This window comes from Callospermophilus lateralis, chromosome X (genome assembly GCF_048772815.1).
Source record: "Callospermophilus lateralis isolate mCalLat2 chromosome X, mCalLat2.hap1, whole genome shotgun sequence".
In the NCBI taxonomy this organism is placed as follows: domain Eukaryota; kingdom Metazoa; phylum Chordata; class Mammalia; order Rodentia; family Sciuridae; genus Callospermophilus; species Callospermophilus lateralis.
Window position 1 is genome coordinate 106,112,902 of NC_135325.1, and position 19,060 is coordinate 106,131,961.

The window sequence follows — 19,060 nt, forward strand, 5'->3', positions numbered from 1 at the left end:
TGAGCACTGTTCAGCAGGATCAAAGCAAATTTAGTCTACTGTTACTTTTCTCTCCATGATGGAGAGTAGAATATAACTCAGGTGACACATAATTTGGGATACTCAAAAAAAGTGGATACATTTGTAATAGTTGGTACATTTGTAAAAAGTGAGTGGTACAGAATTGGGATTCAGAAAACCAGCATTTAGCTCCCTACCTCCAATTTTGTGCCAGCTACACCACCCAAGTGAAGTCTCTTAACAAAAAGTGAAGAAAAATGTTAAGTACTTTTTAAGTCTTAGGAGCTGAAGTAGATGCTTTTGTGTGTGTATGTATGTATGTGTATATATATATGTGTGTGTGTGTGTGTGTGTGTATACATGTGTATATGTACATATATTTACATGTATATGTATGTATATGTGTATGTATATACATGTGTATATGTATATATATTTATATGTATATATATGTATGTATATGTGTGAACATATTAAGTAGAAACACACACACACACTATATATATATATATATATATATATATATATATATATATTTCATTTCATTCTCAGCACAAATTTTCAGGATAAACATTTTACCAAAGAGAAAACTGAGCATCAGAGAGGTTAAACAGCTTGCCCTTGACCAAACAACTAGCAAATGGCAGAACAAAAATTTGAATCCAGGACTACATACTATAAATCTATTGGGCTTTCCTCTATTCTTCAGAATAATGCACAATATAGATTTTTGTTCCTTGATAAGATAGAGTAGTATGGGTTAAATATGCCCTTCTCTTTAAATAACTAAAATATGGACAAAATGTATGAAACAATGGTTTTTTTAAGAGACTGGACATTAGACAATGAAGGCAATGATTACTGAAAGACAAGAACCATATAAAATGATCCCTATGATTGTCCCAGGGGAACTCAGGACGAAAGAGCATGATGTTCTTCCAAAGGTGAGGGGCTTGAACTGGGATTCCAGGGAGACTATGGCAAATTGAATTCAGAAGGCACAGTGCCAGAGGAAGAAATCTGTACAAAGCACTTCAGAGATTTGCAGAAGATCCTCCCTCATTATTTAGCTAAGCATTAATGTCTTCTATAAGAATAAGTGAAAATCACCTGAATCTTAGAGGTAACAATCTCTGGAGCTCACACAGGGGTAGGATAAACTCCTTTCCACCAGTTTGAGCAGAAAAACTCATACTTCACAGAGTGCAGGCAATCAGAAGGGTTGTCTCAATAATGGAGAAAAAATTAGCAGTAGACTAAACTGCTTTGATCCTGCTGAACAATGCTTAAAAAGTAAAACTCAAAGGACAAAAGTGTTCCCAAGTTATGTAAGCTTCATCTCAGAACAAAGCTCAATGATTTTTAGAAGAATAAAAAGTATCTGTTGCCAAATAAAGTAAAATCCATAATAGTTGGTATCCAATAAAAATTATCCAGTGTGCAAATAAGCAAGAAAATATTGCCCATAATTAAGATTAAAAAATCAGCCAACTGAAACAGAACCAGAAGTGATACAGATAATGTAACTAATAGTTAATAACGTAAAAGCAAGTATCAAAGTTGAATATCATATATTCAAGCAGCTAGAGAAAATATTGAACATATTAAGTAGAAACACAAAAGATATGAAAAAGAGCAAACTTCTAGAGATTTAATCTACAATGTCTACATTGGAAAAAAATCACTGAATAGGACTAATGGCAAATTAGATATTGCAAAAGAAAAAAAAAAACTTAAACACATAGCAATAAAAAAGCCATCCAAAATGAAATACAGAGTGAAAATTATTTTGAAAAAGTGAATTGAATACCACTGAGCTGTGAGACAGCGTTAAAGGGCCAAATATATGCGTAACTACAGCCCTGATATAGAGGGGAGAGTGGAAGGAACAGAAATAATATTTGAAGAAATAAAGGGAGGAAAATAAATTTGATTACAACTCACAGATTGAACAAGTTTAATGGACTCAAGCACACATGAAGACAATTACACCAATGTATATCCTAACTGAATTGCTCAACATCACCAATAAAGAGAATATTTAAAAGCAACCATAGATAAAAGACACATTATGTACAGAGAAAGAAATGTAAGGACAACATCATATTTATTGTTGGAAACAATGTAAGCAAGAAGCTATTGGAACAACATCTAGAGAGGGGTGAGGAAACCTGCCAACCTAGAAAAATGCAAAAAAGATCTTTCAAAAAAAGGAAAATATTGTTTATAAACACAAATGCTGAAAGAATTCATCAGGAGCAGACCTGCACTACAAAAAAATGTTAAAGGAAATCCATGTGTAGACAAAAATGATACCAAGGGGGAAATATGGATCTATACAAAGAAAGGAAGAGCATACATAATGTATGATTCCATTTATATGAATTTCTAGAAAATGCATACTAATCTAACAAGGAGCATATAAGTGGTTGCCTGAGAAGGAAGTGGGGAGGGGTAAGAGAAAGAGATTGCATGAAGGAAGCTTTTGGGGATGGCAGGTATATTCATTTTATGATGAATGATGATGGTGATGGTTTCACAGCTGTATATACATATATCAAATATTGTACAACTGTATTTTTGAACTATGGGAAGGTCATTGTATGTCAATTATTATACCTCAATATAGATGTTTAAAAGAATAATGCCCAGGAAAACAGCCATACATTCGTTTGATGAAGAAGAATAAACACATTTCATAGGCAAACTTTTCTAGGTCCCTTTGTAGTTTGTAATGTACCCTTAAACCTATGCATCTTACTTGATCATCTGAGTCATCAGAAAAATGTAGCTACAAATGATTACCTTGACAAGTCACCCAGGATTGTGGAAAGAATCAAAAAGAGAGGATGAAATGAAAGTTCTATATAAACCATACTAAGATGCTATGATGCTATGGGTGGGTGTTCTCTGTACAGCTCCCAAAGATCTTTAAAATCCAATAATAAAGATCCTTTCTATATTCTTTTCTATGTTTTCTGGTCCATTTTCTAAGGAATTTTTCTTTGCTTGTTTTTTTTTTTTTTTTTTTTGGCGGGGAGAGGGGTACTGGGGATTGAACTCAGTGGCACTTGACCAGGGAAGCACATCCCCAGTCCTATTTTGTATTTTACTTAGGGCCAGAGTCTCACTGAGTGGCTTAGTAACTCACCCTTGCTGTGGCTGGCTTTGAACTTGGGATCTTCCTGCCTCAGCCTCCAGAGCCACTGGGATTACAGAACAAGGGTGGTAGCCTGGGACAGGCTGACTGCTTGTTTGTTTTAATCACTTTCTTTTATAATGCAAGATAGCATCCATCCCTTTCAGGAGATTTCTAGCATTTTTGAACTTCCAGGGAGCAGGTTCAAGTTTAAAGGGAAAAAATTAGTTATTTTCACAAAACTGATTGCTGTTTATTTCCTTTGGCAGCACTGAAAATGTTTTTAGGTGATGGTTTTTAACAGAGCTGATTTCAGTGATGTTTAGATAGGTGCTTTCTGAGCAGTATATTGCTTTTAATGTATAACTACTCAGCACTTTTTGAGATCTTTACATTCTTATTAAAATACTCTACTGTAGAATACTGTAGAATGCACTAAAGAAGAATAAGATCATGGCATTTGCAGGGAAATGGATGGCATTAGAGAAGATTATACTAAGTGAAGTTAGCCAATCCCCCCAAAACAAATGCTGAATATTTTATCTGATATAAGGGGGGTGACTCAAAGTGGGGTAGGGAGGAAGAGCATGGGAGGAGGATTACTTCTAGATAGAGAATAGGGATAGGAGAGAAAAGGAGGGAGAAGGGGAATAGCAAGGATGGTGGAAGGAGACAGTCATCATTATACAAAATACATGTATGAAGATGTGAATTTGGTGTCAACATACCTTATATACAAACAGAGATATGATAAATTGTGGTATAAAGGTGTTTTAAGAATTGTAATGCAAAAAAAATTTAAGAGAGCTCATGTAAAATGGCATAATTTTGCATGAACATACTTTATATACAGAATTACGAAAAACTGTGCTGTGAATGGATAATTACGAATGCAATGCATTCCACTATTGTCATGTATGTAAGAAATAAATAAAAAAATACTATGGCACATTCTGGGCTAGAATTTATGTAGTGTTGGTTGGGACACTATGTATGCAGGAAAACTTGGGAGTTGATGCTGAGAGATGGAGCAGATAATCATACTACATCTAAAGAGTCTAGAGTTATCTAATAGACATTTGGGAGCTACCAAAGAGCATTTCACGAGGAAGGTGGGAAGTAACGTGCATTTTCCATCTCTGAAAGCTACAGTGGGTAACATTAAGACTATATTTTAGCTGCTACAGATGTAAATACTCTGATCCCCAATTTCTGCATTGTGCTCAGTAGGCACAATCTTCATATCTGAACACCTACCAGATAGGTAAAGGGCTTTGTCCACCATGTATTCCTCAGCGAAACGAATGTGACAGAAGTTCTTTTTGCTCTTCCGGATAGCAATGATCTCTCCACACTGTTCAAACACTTCCACAATGATCTGCTCAGTTCCATTTTCAGGCAGACCTCCCACAAATACAGTTTTACATCCTGGTGGTCTTTCTCGGGTTGCAGGAGGTGGGAGATCTAAGTGTAAGAGCAAAAGCATTTGAAATTAAAATGTTTGCCTGGGATATACCTCTTTAAAACTTTCTCAGAGATAGCTCTACTGTTCCCAACAAACTTTTGCCTAGGATTGCCAGAAGTATGTGGTCTCCACAATGCTTATCTCTCCCCCACAGAAAATTGATTGCATGACCCTGAAAATAAATTTATTCAATGATTCTGTGACCATGATGTCTAGAGGAGAAATACACAGACCCATCCAGGGATCTGTTCCATCCAGAGCTGTTTAGTTTTGTTCATCACTTTTGCTGTGATAAGCCTGCTATGCCAATTCAGTCATTTTTATTAAGAAAATAGTGGAGGGAAATCCCACTCAGTTTAAATTCTTACTTTCAGGAGTTCTCTGAACAAAGGCCCCTGAGAAAGGGTTTAGATTACAGTTACTATATTCTGTTTATGCTTACTGAAAGAACTGTGTTATGGTTTGAATATAAGGTAAAATGATTGAAATGTGAAAGTTGTAACCTAGTCAGTTCACTGTAGGCAGGTGAGTTATGGCTGGAGGAGGTGGGTCACTGGGGGCATGTCCTGGAAGAGCTCATCTTCCCTGTAGCCCCTTCCCTTCTCTTTCTGCTTCCTGGCTGCCATGAGTGGAGCAGCAGTCCTCCACTTTACCCTTGGACCATGATGTTCTGCTTCACCTTGGGCCCAAAGAATGAGCCAACCATAGACTGAACATCTGAAACCCTGACCCAAAATAAACTATTCTTCCTCTAAATTGTTCTTGACAGGTATTTTGGTCACAGTGATGAGAAGTTGAATATAAACTGCTTCAGGATTGATTTGACAATGATGGGGTGAATATTTACACATGTGTTTGTAACTGTTGGAATAATTTAGTTACACCAATCAGTCAAGAATACAAACTATATATTCTTAGTGTATATATATATTTAAAATATAAATATAAATATAAATATATATATATATATATATATATATATATATATATATATATATATATATATTCTTAGTGTATGTATTCTTAGTGTGTGTGTGTGTGTATCCTTCTTCCAGTTCTTTGCTGGAGGAGTGAGGTCCAGATCCAGTCCTGCAGTATTTAGAGGGAAATATGAAAGACAGCAGAGAGAATAAGCTCATCTGGGAAATCATTAACTAAAGTGAGATAAATTTGGCCATGGAGAGTCATTAAAAGCCTACTTAATGAGATGATTTTCCCTCTGCTTTAAAAAAACATGCTTTCTTCTCACTCATACATAAAGCCTGTGTTTCTGCCAGCTCCTTGTTAGTATTTATATGTATAAAAGCATTTTCTAAGCAAAATCCCATACTCATAGCCCAACAAAACAAAGCATGATGGTCATGGGTTTTCTAATGTTGGTTTTGTATCTTCGAGGATTTATTTTGTGTAATCCATTCTTTCCATTATTCTCTAACAACAATTCTGCCAGCTCAAGATTTGGAGAGCTCAACAACCAGTGATTAGAGTTAACATGCAAAAATAAATGAGGCTGGCTTATAGATTAGGTCAAGGACCCCACCTGACTCTTATCCAAGTAGGTAAGCAGTTGATTTGGGAGCTTTCTTGGGTATCAGCATCTCTAGCTTTCTCACTTTGTTATGGCTCTCTGTTTTACCAGTGTGATTAAGAAATCTTAGTTTCTACTGATGTCCTCTTTCTCTCTATAAAGGTGATAACGAAATTCAGGGAACTTATAAACTGTTAAGTTTTAAACATATATAATTTCAAGAGCTCATTTTGTTGTCGTTGTCTGTTTTCTATCTGCAAAAGTTTAGAGGGAATGAGAAAACAATCTAGTGAGAAAGAATCTGAAATGACTTAGTATGGTCACTAAGTGAGGTTGCGTTTTTAGCCAAAAGGGGGACAATGAGGACCAGAATTGCTTGAGAGTTATGCTTTTGAATGTTAAAAGGGTTGGAAAGAATTCTAGCCACCATGGTTCTGGTTATCATTAGCTCTAGCAGCACAATAGAATCTACTTGGGAGTTAAACAATGCCTGTGCCCCACCCCAATGAGTTTGAATTAATTACTCCAGGGTACATATTATGCATTAGGTTTTTTTTTGTTGTTGTTGGTGGTGGTTTTTAAGCATTGCAGGCAGTTCTTTTATGTAACTAGGGTTGAAAACTCTGACTTAGTCTAAATTTCTAATATTATAGTGAAAAACCTTAGCTGAACCAAGTTATGGTTCATTTAAGGGCACTACATTAGATAGAAAGGGAAAGAACATGAACTTAGAGCAGGTAAACTCATAATCTATATCTTCAGAAAATTACATAGACTCTAAAAAAAGTCTTTTTTATCTTTAAAATAGGGATACTATTCCCAAGAGTTATTGTAGGATAATTGAGATTACCCTATTTATATTGCATGTAGTATGATGCCTAATATTTGAAAGATTCCAAATAAATAGTAGTCATTAAAATGTTACTATTTAGAATCATAGAACCCAGGTTTCCTAATTCTCAATCTGGGGCTAAGACCCTACACATGTCTGAAATATAGTGGTAGGTAAGACCTGGACTTCTACTCTCCCAGCCCCCTTGCTTTACTTAGACATTTAGACAAGGTTAGGTTTAAACAGGAATCATTCATATGGAATTAATGAAAAGAGGAATCTATAGCTGTGAAGACACACATGGTTTTGACCATGTGATAAAATACAGCCACTGTATACATAGGTAAAGAAATTTCAAGAGCATCTTTGTAGTTAGAGATGTGTTTTCAATCCAAAGGCTTCAGAATAAAGTCCTGTTTTAGAATAAAAAGTCTTTTGATGTTTACTTTTAAAGGACTGGATGGCAAAGAATCCTTTGGTAAAGCAAAAATCATCTTTTTATGTTGTTTGAGTTTACTCCAGTCTACCTTTCGATCCATTGAGAGACTCTAACAAAGTGTGGTTAGTGCTGTAGTTGTGTGCAACACTGAAAATGCAAAGGCTCCTTCCCCTGACTACATTTGTGGGTTTAAAACTTCTGTGATGAAGTTATCACCCTATTTAGATTCTATGATTCTTCGGTGGTAACTGCTAAGTAAAGGGTCATAAAATCCACTATGAGTAATGTCAAGAATGTCAGGGATTTATTTATTTTCCTTGGCTAAATGTAGAAAGCCTCTTTGATAGCATTTGCTGAGATTTAGGTGTATGCCACCAAACTAGGCAATGGCTGTACTATCTTCCTTAATGGATAGTACCTGTTCCTTAATTAACAGCTCAAAGCACTTTGTTGTCTGGGCCTGATTTTTCTAATCCCACTGAAATACCGTGATCTACCTTGGATGATATCGCCATTGGAAAGCAAATTCAGACTCTACTCACTCATCAAGTTAGGTGCTAAGCTTTGTAGCACCTCAATCACCACTCAGGATGGAGACCAAGAAAACGTCCATGTAAAAAGATTCAAGATAACTGAAGAGTATAAAAAACTAATCTCTGATAATGGAAAAAGAGAAGCTTCTAGCAATTCTAATTACATCCAAGCAACATTTCTGTGCAGCTGTGTTGGGGCAATCAGCATTAGGATCAGAGTCACTGCTGATCTCTGAGAAGTGAGCAAGGCACAGTATAGAGGATCTATAAACTACTTGCATCTTGCTTTTCAATGGAGCATCACAGATCACTCAGCTGGTTTGCTAGAATTTATATGATGCAAAGTATCAGAGTTGATTTTATTAGACAGCCCAATATTGAAGGCCCCCAAGATAATCAACAGGGGTCAGATGCATTTTAATGTAATCTCAACTGATTGAAAAAAATCTGAAGGATTGTAAATTGTTATTAATGCTCAATTTACCCATTTTCTCTAATTCTCTTTATAGAACACAGCCCTGAGAGCCCAAATGGGATCTGCCTATTTTGATATGTTAAAATGAAAAATGAAACAAAATTATTTTTCTGGCTCTTGAGTGTTTTCCAATGTGCCTGGGCTAAGATAACAGATGACATTCCATCATTTATACCCCATCCACTGTTATTTCTAGTAGACTCAAACTGTAACTTCTCCATACAAAATGTCTAGCAGCTGAAGTGAAAAATCTTGGCAAAATTGAGTTTTCTACAGTGATGGTGCTGTCATCCTGTCATACTGCAAAGAATTGCTAATTGGGAACTATCTCTGATATCCACCCTATGAAAAATAAAGTGTGTTCCAGCGAATTTGTTTTTGCCATACCTCCAAATCCTGGGAATCAGAACAATGGGATACTTACTCACCATTTATCTTTTCAAGACGAGGCTGTTCTGCTCCTGTTGAATATGACCCATTGAATTTTTAGACCAGGTCTCATTTTACCTAGTTTGGATCAGAGAGGTCAAGCTACTTACCAAAAATTTTAAGGTTATGCATTGGTGGAGAACCACACCTGTGTTACTTTAAAGTTTTAGCACTCGCTATCCTGCCTGTTCCAGTGAAGGTACAAAGCCAACCAAATTGCTCCTGCTTTTCCTAATACACATTGAAGGGTTTTGCCCAGGTACATAGTTATAATAGTGCTCCATTTTTAATGTGCATAATCATAATTTTAGAACTGGGTAAAGCCTTAGAGGTATCTAAGCTAATCTAACCCAATATCCTTGTTTTATCAATGAGGAAGATGAGACACAAGAGATCATATGACTGGTCAAGATACCATAGCTAATTAGGAGTAGAACATAATTCTCTTGATTTATAATCTTGTACCATACAGACATACCATTTTAGTACATTTGATGTAGATTCACCTAAAAAAGTCTAATAGGTAGAGTCTAAAGCTCTGAAGAGAAATATAGACTGAAAATATACATTTAGAAGTCATCACATGTAGTAGTAATCAACCCCCTACTTTCTTGGCTTGCTTTCTACTCTTTCTGTCACCATTCATTATCTATCCACCCATCCCTCCCGCTATCATTCACAAATACAGAGACATAAAACAATTTAAGGACTAAGATGTGCCTATTGGATTTAGCATCATTTTAATGACAAGGCACTAGAGTAATTCACCACAGATTTACTTTCAGTACCATCCATGCAAAAGTGTTCCAGGAGAGCATATACTTGGAGTTGGGCTGGATGGGAATGTAAGGAGTATGAGGTCAGAAGCATTTGAACCTGACTAAAGGGTTGGTATGTGGCAAGTAGAATGATGGACTGAAGACAGTCACAAGAAGCAGAAGAGTGAAAAGTTGTTTTTTTTCTTTGGGGGTGGGGTACCAGGGATTGAACTCAGGGGCATCTGACCACTGAGCCACATCCCTAACCCTATTTTGTATTTATTTAGACACAGGGTCTCACTGAGTTGCTTAGTGCCTCGCTTTTGCTGAGGCTGGCTTTGAACTTGCGATTCTCCTGTCTCAGCCCCCTGAGCTGCTGGGATTACAGGTGTGCACCACTTCACCCAGCTCAGTAAAAGGTTTTAAAGGTCAGGAAAGGGGACCATGAATCTGTGGACAATGAGCCCCCAAACAACTTTAAGGTTCTGTATGTGACTAGTATTTGGATGAAGTGTCACATGGGACAAGGGGAAGGAATTGATGACAATGATACTTTTTAATAAGGCAACAAGACTTAGAAGCAGACTGGATGGTAAATAAAGAGACTGACAAAGTCTCTAAATCATAGGATCTTATTGGTAGGAGGAACTTCAGAGTCGGAAGCCATTGAGTGCAAGATACTATACCAGAGACATGCAGGAATAAGTAGTTCAATCATACCAACTCCCTGTTTTTGTCTCACTTTCACAAAGATCAGTTTTGGCACTGTTAACAAAAATGGTACTTTTACCATGCATTCGAACAAAGAACTAAGGAAGGTGCCTCAGTTTTTCCCCACACAATTAAACAGAGCCCCCTTTAAAAAAAATTCAAACTCTAAAAAGCAAATAGAATACCAGTCTACTTTAAGCTTTGTCAGGAATGTTATTTTTGAATTTAGTTCCAAAGCCAGGTTCCTTCCCAGAAGCCACTCTTTTACTGGCACTAATTGCCCTGTCAGCATCCTTAGTATAAAGGATGAAGAACTAAAGAATTGAGTTGTGAGGATATTTCCCTCTAACTCTTTGGTCCTTCCAACTCAGAACTGAGAAGGCATGGCTGGGGATAGAGAAAGATAAAAAGTGTATTTGAGAGATTTCTGCCTATTTCTTTTACTAAAGACTATGAAGTTGTAGCCTCTTTAAGCTATATATTTTGACATGCATTAAAAGACTGCTTAATGATTGATCTATGTAATATAAAAACAAGGTGTGTGTGTTATTCTTTGGCATTTTAGAATGAGAACATCCTTAAAGTCATCTATTGCACCCAACCAGGGCATCATAGGTTGTGAGCCCTCCTGTTAGCATAGACTTGACTGAGGTAATGAAAGCTGAGTGCAAGACAATTATGTGATACATGAACGATTAAATCAGCAGAATTCTACCTTTTCATGAGCATGAGGTTTTAAAACTGGAAATTCCTAAATTCTTGGCTTTTAACATGAAAATGGTACTATTAAGGATGCGAAGCTTCCTCTAAGCCAAACACAACATATTGGAAGAAAGAGAAGAAAAATCATTGCACATATATAGAAGAAGACAGTGGAACTAAGATTTTAAAAAATAGTGCATATTCACCTAGGTACTAAGCAAAAATCTAATTGAACTGGCAAGTAAGGCCTACAAGGGACATCTCATTCTCCATTCCTTAACTTTCCTTGTGACACACTAACTCTTCTCCTAATACAGTCCTCTGAGATGCAGGTCTCCTATATTTCTTATTGGTCTGGAAGGATGTGCATGTTGACAATCAATTTCCAAAATCAGAAAGCATTAAGATCATTTGTTCACTCACAAAAGTAGCCAGGAAGATCCATGCAACCAACCCTGACTGATTCTAAAACCTTCTCAGTTATAAGCAGATCATTCTAAGTAGAATCTGGGTCCTTACCAGGGCTTGATTTATGATTAACTGATTCCTATTTAAGGTAGGAGATGAAGTATTTGTCTGAGGTCCCACATAAAAGGTTTGTATTTATTTTTATAAGGCAATTTAATTTGATCTGTGGTTTAAACCCCTGAGCGAGTACCTTGACAAACAGTGCTAGTGTTTGCATTATAGCAGCATCACTACAACTATGGACAAAGCATTAAGAGGCTTCAGTCATGTGCAGAAGCAGCTTCTAATAATTTAAAGTATATAAAACCTCAGTGGATCTGGAAAAATAATTCCAAGTCAATTAATATTGCTGGTACATTTTAACTGAAATATGGCCACCCTACCATTACAGATATATTAAGGTGAGTCTAAGGAGAAGCCTATTCTTTGAGGACAAGATAGATTTCTAGATCACTTCTACATGAACTACATTGCCCCAGAAGGCAACAAGTAATCTTAGTCCAAACATTGGTCTTAGCCCTTCCAATAAGTTGAACTAGGAAGTGATATTGGACCAATTGTATTGCTATATTGTATGCATGTATGAATATGTAACAATAAATCCCATCATTATGTACAACAATAAAGCACCAATAAAAAAGTGGAAAAAATAAAATAAGTTGAATTGCACCTCACTGTGCATTGTAGCCCAGATGATGAATAGTAGTAGTTGGAGTGATGTGTGACTAGCTAGTAGCAAATGGAAGATTCTTAGTGCCAAGTACATATTCTCATGTGCTTTAGGTAGGCTCAGACCACTCTCAATTTCTGCCACCACTGGCACACAGGTTAGTTATGAAACACAGAGACTACAAGTGATAGTGTTGATCAATTTGTGTCATGTGTTTCATTCTCTATGAATACACTTGAATTTCTTACCGAATGGCATTAGAAAAATGTTATATCACTTGTACTGCAACCAGCACACAAAAATATACCAAATAAAATTCAGCCTTGAATAGTCAGAGAAAATTTTCCTGCTTTCTGTTTTCTAGGTGAATCTTCTATATACACATCTATGAAGCCCTTGGGTAATCTTTTGAAAAAGAAGAAAGCTTTCTTATATACACTGATTTAAGTAGGAAAAAACAATAGTACTTGGGTTGGGAGGGAAGAGCGTGCAGCTTTTGCAGTGTATGATTTCTTTTACTACTGGCATATCTGGAGGAATTGGTGGAGGTACTATTCCCAAACCAGGCATCATTGGAGTTATTGGCGGAATTCCAGTCATCATTCCAAGAGCAGGATCAAAATCTAAAATAGGAGAGGAAAGAAAAAACAATAAGTAACACGAGGCAAGGTCAACTAGAGAAACATGGTTACCTCATAAGCTTCAAATCAAGTCTTTCTATGACAGAGGCAAAATATTTTTTAAAAAACATATGCTTAGTATTCTCAATTCTCAAATATTATATTAAATTTATGCATTTTCCTTTCAGGATAGGGCTGTTGTCTTCTTTAATCATGGCTTCTTGAATTCTCTACATTTAATTTTGATACCCAACATCTTTCATAATGTGACTGCATCTTGTTTCCTGATCTTGCTTCTACTAGTTTCCAACACACAGCCTCGGCTCCATTATGGAAAGGCTTCTTGCTATCCATTGTATATACGTTCTTTTTACAGTACAGCATTGTATTAAGAGCACAGTTTGGGGGATTAGACAGACTTGGGTTCTTATTCTACCATTTTCCTAGCTGCAAAACAGGGTTCATACCTTCTACCTTACAGGGAGTTGTAAGGAGTAAATAAAATGATAAATGCAATGTGCTTAGCACAGTGCATAGCACAAAAGGCTGAATAAGAACTATCCTCTATGCCTTTGTCCATGTTGTTTTTCCTGCCTAGAATCAGTTGAGTCTACCAGAAGCCCTGCCTCCCATGATCCAACTGCTGGCTTAAGTCTCCTTGAAGAGGCCTTTTCAGATAATTCTAGTTCATTCTTAACCCCAGGTCTAAAATCTGTTCTACAACTATTTCCAGTGTCTTATTTTACTTTACATTGTCTTTTGTTTCATTCAGGGATGTCTCTAGAAAGTGTGAGGGTGAGCAGAGAAAAATATTTTTCTGTGGGGCTCATCAATGTATATAATTTGATTTACCTCACATCAGCATTGATAACATTTTGTTGGCACAGTTTCATGTGATACCATGAAAGAAATGCCATTTCATACAGCTTGAGTGATTTGCTTGCCAGATATTCTCCTGGAACCAAGACTGTGGATGGATTCTCTGATCATGAGTCCTGAGGCTTCTTAGGGGCATCTAGTTGACTCCATCTGTGCAGAAGAGGAGTGGAAAGTGCCCTAAACGGGAGCCATGGGTAGAGGGATCCATAGGGGTCTAGATGGAGATTGGGGCTCCTCACTCAGATGACACTGCTAGCCCTGGTCAGTACCAGACACTGAAGGGGAATTTAGAAAATTTCAAGAAAGGTGCTTCTTATGGCCAGAACAAAGGCAGGACATGTTCTGGACTTGGGCACCTGCCTTATTGGCATTGCTGCCTGGCCAGTGGCCAGCACTGCAGGGTGTGCTTGTTAAATGTTGAGATAATCAAGGTAAGTCTTCCAAAGCATGGGGTCCCCTGAGGTATGGGCCTAGTGCGGGGCCTCACTTGCCTACATCTAAAGGCAGTACTGATTTCATTGTTTAACTTTGTTTCTATACAAAAATGTCATTTTCTTTGAGAGAAGGGAGTTCATTCTACTTCTTTGTTTTCCCACCTCCCACTCTTGTCCTCACTATAAAACTTTGCACAGTCTATGGCAAACAAATAAAGTATCACATAAGCAGCTCTGGTAATACAGGGTTAGTTGCAGTAATAGTAGCAGGCTCTGCTCCTAATGATTTTACCATGCTCACAGCACAAGTCAGAGGGGCAATACCTGTAAGGATGTGCTCAAGGTGGCTCTGGAGACCTTGGGGGATCCTTAAGATACTGGAAGAGGTGAACCTAAAGAGCAGGAAGAACTAGTTCCCACAGAAGCAGCACTTTAGGTCTAACAGGCCTAGTAGAAGGGGTCCTGTGTCTGGGAGGATGGGCAAGTGGGTGGCACATGGGCATTCCTGACTGCAGTCAGTCCAATCAAGCTAAAGCATCTCCCATCCTCACATGTCTGCCATCCTGAGAGATCAAGACCATAGAAAAGTTTAGGAAGAAAAATGTATCTCCCAAGAGAAATTTTTATTTTCATGAAAACATTTACTTTTAGCCCTCATATGTCATCTCACCCAACATGCTTTCATGTGTATACATAACACACACACACACACACACACACACACACACACACACACACACACACTTCCTCTTCCTCCTTTAGCTCTCATAATTCTACTCCCTCCACAGAGTAGTTATGTGACCTTGAGGAAAATTTCTTAATATTTATGTTCTTCCATTTCTTTTTGGTAAAACTGGGGATAAACAACGACATTTAGCCCAAAAGGTGAAAAGAGAGTACAGATAAAGACCCTCAGCATGATAGTCCTGATTGGTGAGTTTCATTCCTTTCATTCAAAATGTACAAAATGTTAGAAATTCACTGATTCAAGACACTCATTCTCACATTCCACACACATCTGTGATAGGCCTCTGATATGGTTTGGATATGAAGTATCCCCCAAAGGCTCATGCATTGAAAACTTGATCCCCAAAGTAGCAATGTTCAGAGGTAGAGCTTTTGGGAAGTGATTGTATCCTCAAGGCTCTGACCTCATCAATGGATTATTCCACTGAGGGATTAATAATGTGATGGCATCATGGAGAGTTGATGGTAACTATATGCAGGTAGGGCATGGTTGGAGGAAGAAGGTCCCTTGGGGCATGTCCTTTGGAACTATATCTTATCCCTGGCCCCTTTCTCCCTCCAGCCTGCTTCCCAGCTGCCATGAACTGAACAGCTCTCCTGCACCACACCCTTCCACTAGGCTATTCTGTCTCACCACAGGCCCAAAGCAATAGAGCCAATCAACCATGAATTGAAACCTTTGAAACCGTGAGCTCAAATAAACTTTTCCTCCTCTAAATTGTTTGTCACAGGGACTAAATTGATCACGGGAACTAAAGCTGACTAACACAGCCTCCTATATGTCAGGCTCTATATTAGGGCTGGGGAAGATATGTAGGTTTTTGGAGAACATAAGGCCCTGCTGTGCTATAGAATGCATTGGTTCAGAATGCCATTCACATCTTTGGAAAATCTGATTCCTTGTGCAGAAGATTTTGGAGAAATTGTTAACATTATCTTACCCATTTACAAACTGTTAATTTTCATTGGGAAAAAGATAATATTAGATTGCGTGCCAACTAAACAATCCCATCTATTTTCCTCTTCCTACTGAAATGTTTGTCTTTCTTTTATTGTTCTGCCTGCCTCCTCATTGTTATTCATATAGTTCTGTCACTCACAACTCTACCTTACCACAGATTACAGAAACATTACTTCATTAAACAAGTTCTGCCACTTCGACTGAGAAGGAAATGCCTGTCTCCACGTACTATCTACTAATAAATGGAGACAAACAAAAAAACCCAAATATATAGGATAAATATAACTCCTCCTTGATGTACTCACCACTCTCTTGTTTGTTATGATTACATTAATATTTTATAAATTCATTTAAAAGCAAATGTATTCATGACATATGGCTAAAGCCAGAGTAGATGAACTCCCTTTCTTCCCTTTGTTCCATATGCCACAAATTCCATAGGCTCCATTGCCCAGTAAGGTTTGTTACTGGGTTGTACATGACATTTCAAAGGCTCCTATCACATGGATCACTTCTTTTGTTTGTATTTAACCACTAGGTACCAAAATGGACATGAATATCCAATGCCAATCAAATAAAATAACTGAAATCATGAGCCTTTTTAAAAAATATTTTTTAGTTGTAGATGGACACAATACCTTTATTTTATTAATTTATTTTTTATGTGGTACTGAGGATTGAACTAAGTATCTCACACATGCTGGACAAGTGCTCTACAACTGAGCTACAACCCCAGCTCATCATGGGCATTATATAAGTATTTCATAACCTGAAGAATAAGAGTCCAAATTAAAACACACTGGGTATACAACACAAATGAAATTCTCTCCCTTTTCTTGGCCCCTGGCCTGGCTTGAGGAGTATTGCCCAAAAGTCGGTACTATTACCACTTATATTAGGAATTCAAACATCTGAAGGAGATTGGAAAGTGTATAAAAGAGTTGTGCAAAATGCCATGGTCTTCCTCCAAAATCCTTTACACAATAAATACCCTGTTCTGTTTCGCTCTTATTGTATCTTCTTTTAAACATTCTTTCCCACTGCCTTCTTGTCTTTTGGCCTGGCCATTGCTGGAGGAGTCATGGATTATTGGTTTGTGTTCCCTCTTCAGATGCATGTATTTCCCAAATTTCCAGCCTATTGGAAATGCTGCAGATGTCCTGTATTAGTTTGGCCAGGTATATCCTCAGAGTTACACTTTTACCTTGTGATTTTAAGTCATGTTTCAGTGTACTCTCAAGCCTACTTGCTACCTAGCAACTCATGCTTACTTAACCTGGCAATATTATCCTCCATTTCTGTACCTATCTGAGCCACGGAGTTGCAATGGAGAAAAATGTCATTTCTGTGCTGCTATTCAGTCATCCAAATATCCATGTATATAATATTTTGATGCCAAGACTTGTGCAAGTTGTTGGGTTTGAAGAAATGAATAAGACAAAATTCTTGATTTCATATTCCAGTTTGGAAGTATCCAAGCAAAGATTTAAAGTGCTTTATCATCAATTATTATCATCATGATAACTATTAGTAAATGTTTACAATGTGCTAGGCACTCTACTAATAATTTTATACAATCTAATTCCATTTGACCTGTGACTATGTACCCTTCACATTACAGATGGAGAAAATTGGGCCTTAGGAAGATTGGTTACTTTATCAAGTTAACACAGTCAGTAAGAGAACTAGAATTCAAATCCAGCTTGGTCTAACTTTAATGCTCTTAACCACTAATGCTGTTTCTCAATACAGTATGTAGTTCTCAGAGGGATGCTTTCAATTTTCCTCCATTTAGAATGATGTTGGCACTTTTTTTCATTTTTGACCTGTTGTTTTTCTCTTGTAGCCTTTGAAATTCTACCCTTATTCTGTATGTTAGGCATTTTCATAATAATGTGCCTTATGTGGGTCTATTTTAATTTTGTATATTTGGCATCCTGTAAGCCTCCTGTATTTGATTTTCTATTTCATTATTAAGGTTTGGGAAATTTTCTGATATTATTTCATTGACAAGATTGAACATCCCTTTGATTTGTATCTCCAAGCCTTCATCTATCCTGATAAACCTTCATTTTGGTCTTTTCTTATTACCTCATATTCTTGGATGTTCTGTTCATGATCTTTTAACATCTTTTCTCCATGGTCAACTTTATTTTCATGATTATATATTTTGTCTTCTTTGCCTGAAACTCTCTCTTCCAAGTGGTTTAGTTTGCTGGTGATGATTTCCATGGAATTTTTAATTTGATTTATTGATTCCTCTATTTTGAATATTTTGCTTAATTTTTTTTCAGAATCTCTCTTTATTGAAATGATCTTTCACTTCCTGCATTTTTTTCTCTTATTTCACTCCTTACATCATAGTTTACCTCACAGATCAGTTTAATTATGAACTTTCTAAATTCCTTCTCTGACATTTCTTCCACTTTGGTATAGATAGATTCTCTTATTAAAGTATTCTGGTTTGTTTGAGGTGGTTTGTTCCCTTTCTTTTTCATGTTGTTTGTGTGTCTACCCATCTAATATGGACCTGAGGCAGTAGAGTTTCTATCCTGTGGACTTATAATGTTCCTGAAGGGTTCCAATACCTCATAGTTTAGAGGGAGACAAATAATAACAACAACCAATGCAAACAATATACAGCATTAAACCAAACAGTTCCTGTTATGACATCTTCATGTTAATTGTCACAATAAAAAGAAATAATGTGGGCTGGGGTTGTAGCTCAGTTGGTAGAGTATTTGCCTAGCATGTGTGAGGCACTGGGCTCTCTCCTCAGCACCACATAAAAATAAGTAAATAAAATAAAGGTATTGTGTCCATCCACAACTAAAAAAAAGTTTTAAAAAAGAAATAATGTGATCAGTTATTTCCCCCAGTAAAAACAGTAAATTTGCAAAGGGGTTTACAATTTTGAATGGTGAACAGGGAGAGAACAATAGAGATGTAGGATGTTATGATTATAAAAGAGGAGAGAAAATAGAAGTTAAAAAAATTAAAGGAAGAGTAAAAGAGAGAACAGTAGAATTCGGCTGTTAGCAGAAGAAAAGAGAGAGAATCAAGGGGAACAGATAAGTGACAGAAAAAATACGTATAAAATAAAAATTAAAATAAATCAATCAATAAAAATAAAATACAAAGCAAACCCAAAATATACTAATCAAACATCCTAGCTCTCAAACTACTGATCCATGAAAAATAACTGCCCTCAAGAAATGCTAGAAATAAGAAACAAATCTTAATATGCAAACTTGTACATGAATCATTCAG

General features: G+C 36.8%; 1 protein-coding gene across 8 annotated transcripts in view; it reads right to left on the reverse strand.

Moving 5' to 3' along the window:
- Positions 1-19,060, reverse strand: part of Enox2 (ecto-NOX disulfide-thiol exchanger 2) — a 316,931-nt gene that overhangs the window by 51,677 nt on the left and 246,194 nt on the right. For all 8 annotated transcript variants that reach the window (XM_077106346.1, XM_077106348.1, XM_077106345.1 and 5 more), the window contains 2 exons: positions 12,617-12,772; positions 4,397-4,603 (listed from right to left, as the gene is read on the reverse strand). In XM_077106346.1, coding sequence (XP_076962461.1) covers positions 4,397-4,603; positions 12,617-12,772 — 363 coding nt within the window. The remainder of the gene's footprint in view (positions 1-4,396; positions 4,604-12,616; positions 12,773-19,060) is intronic.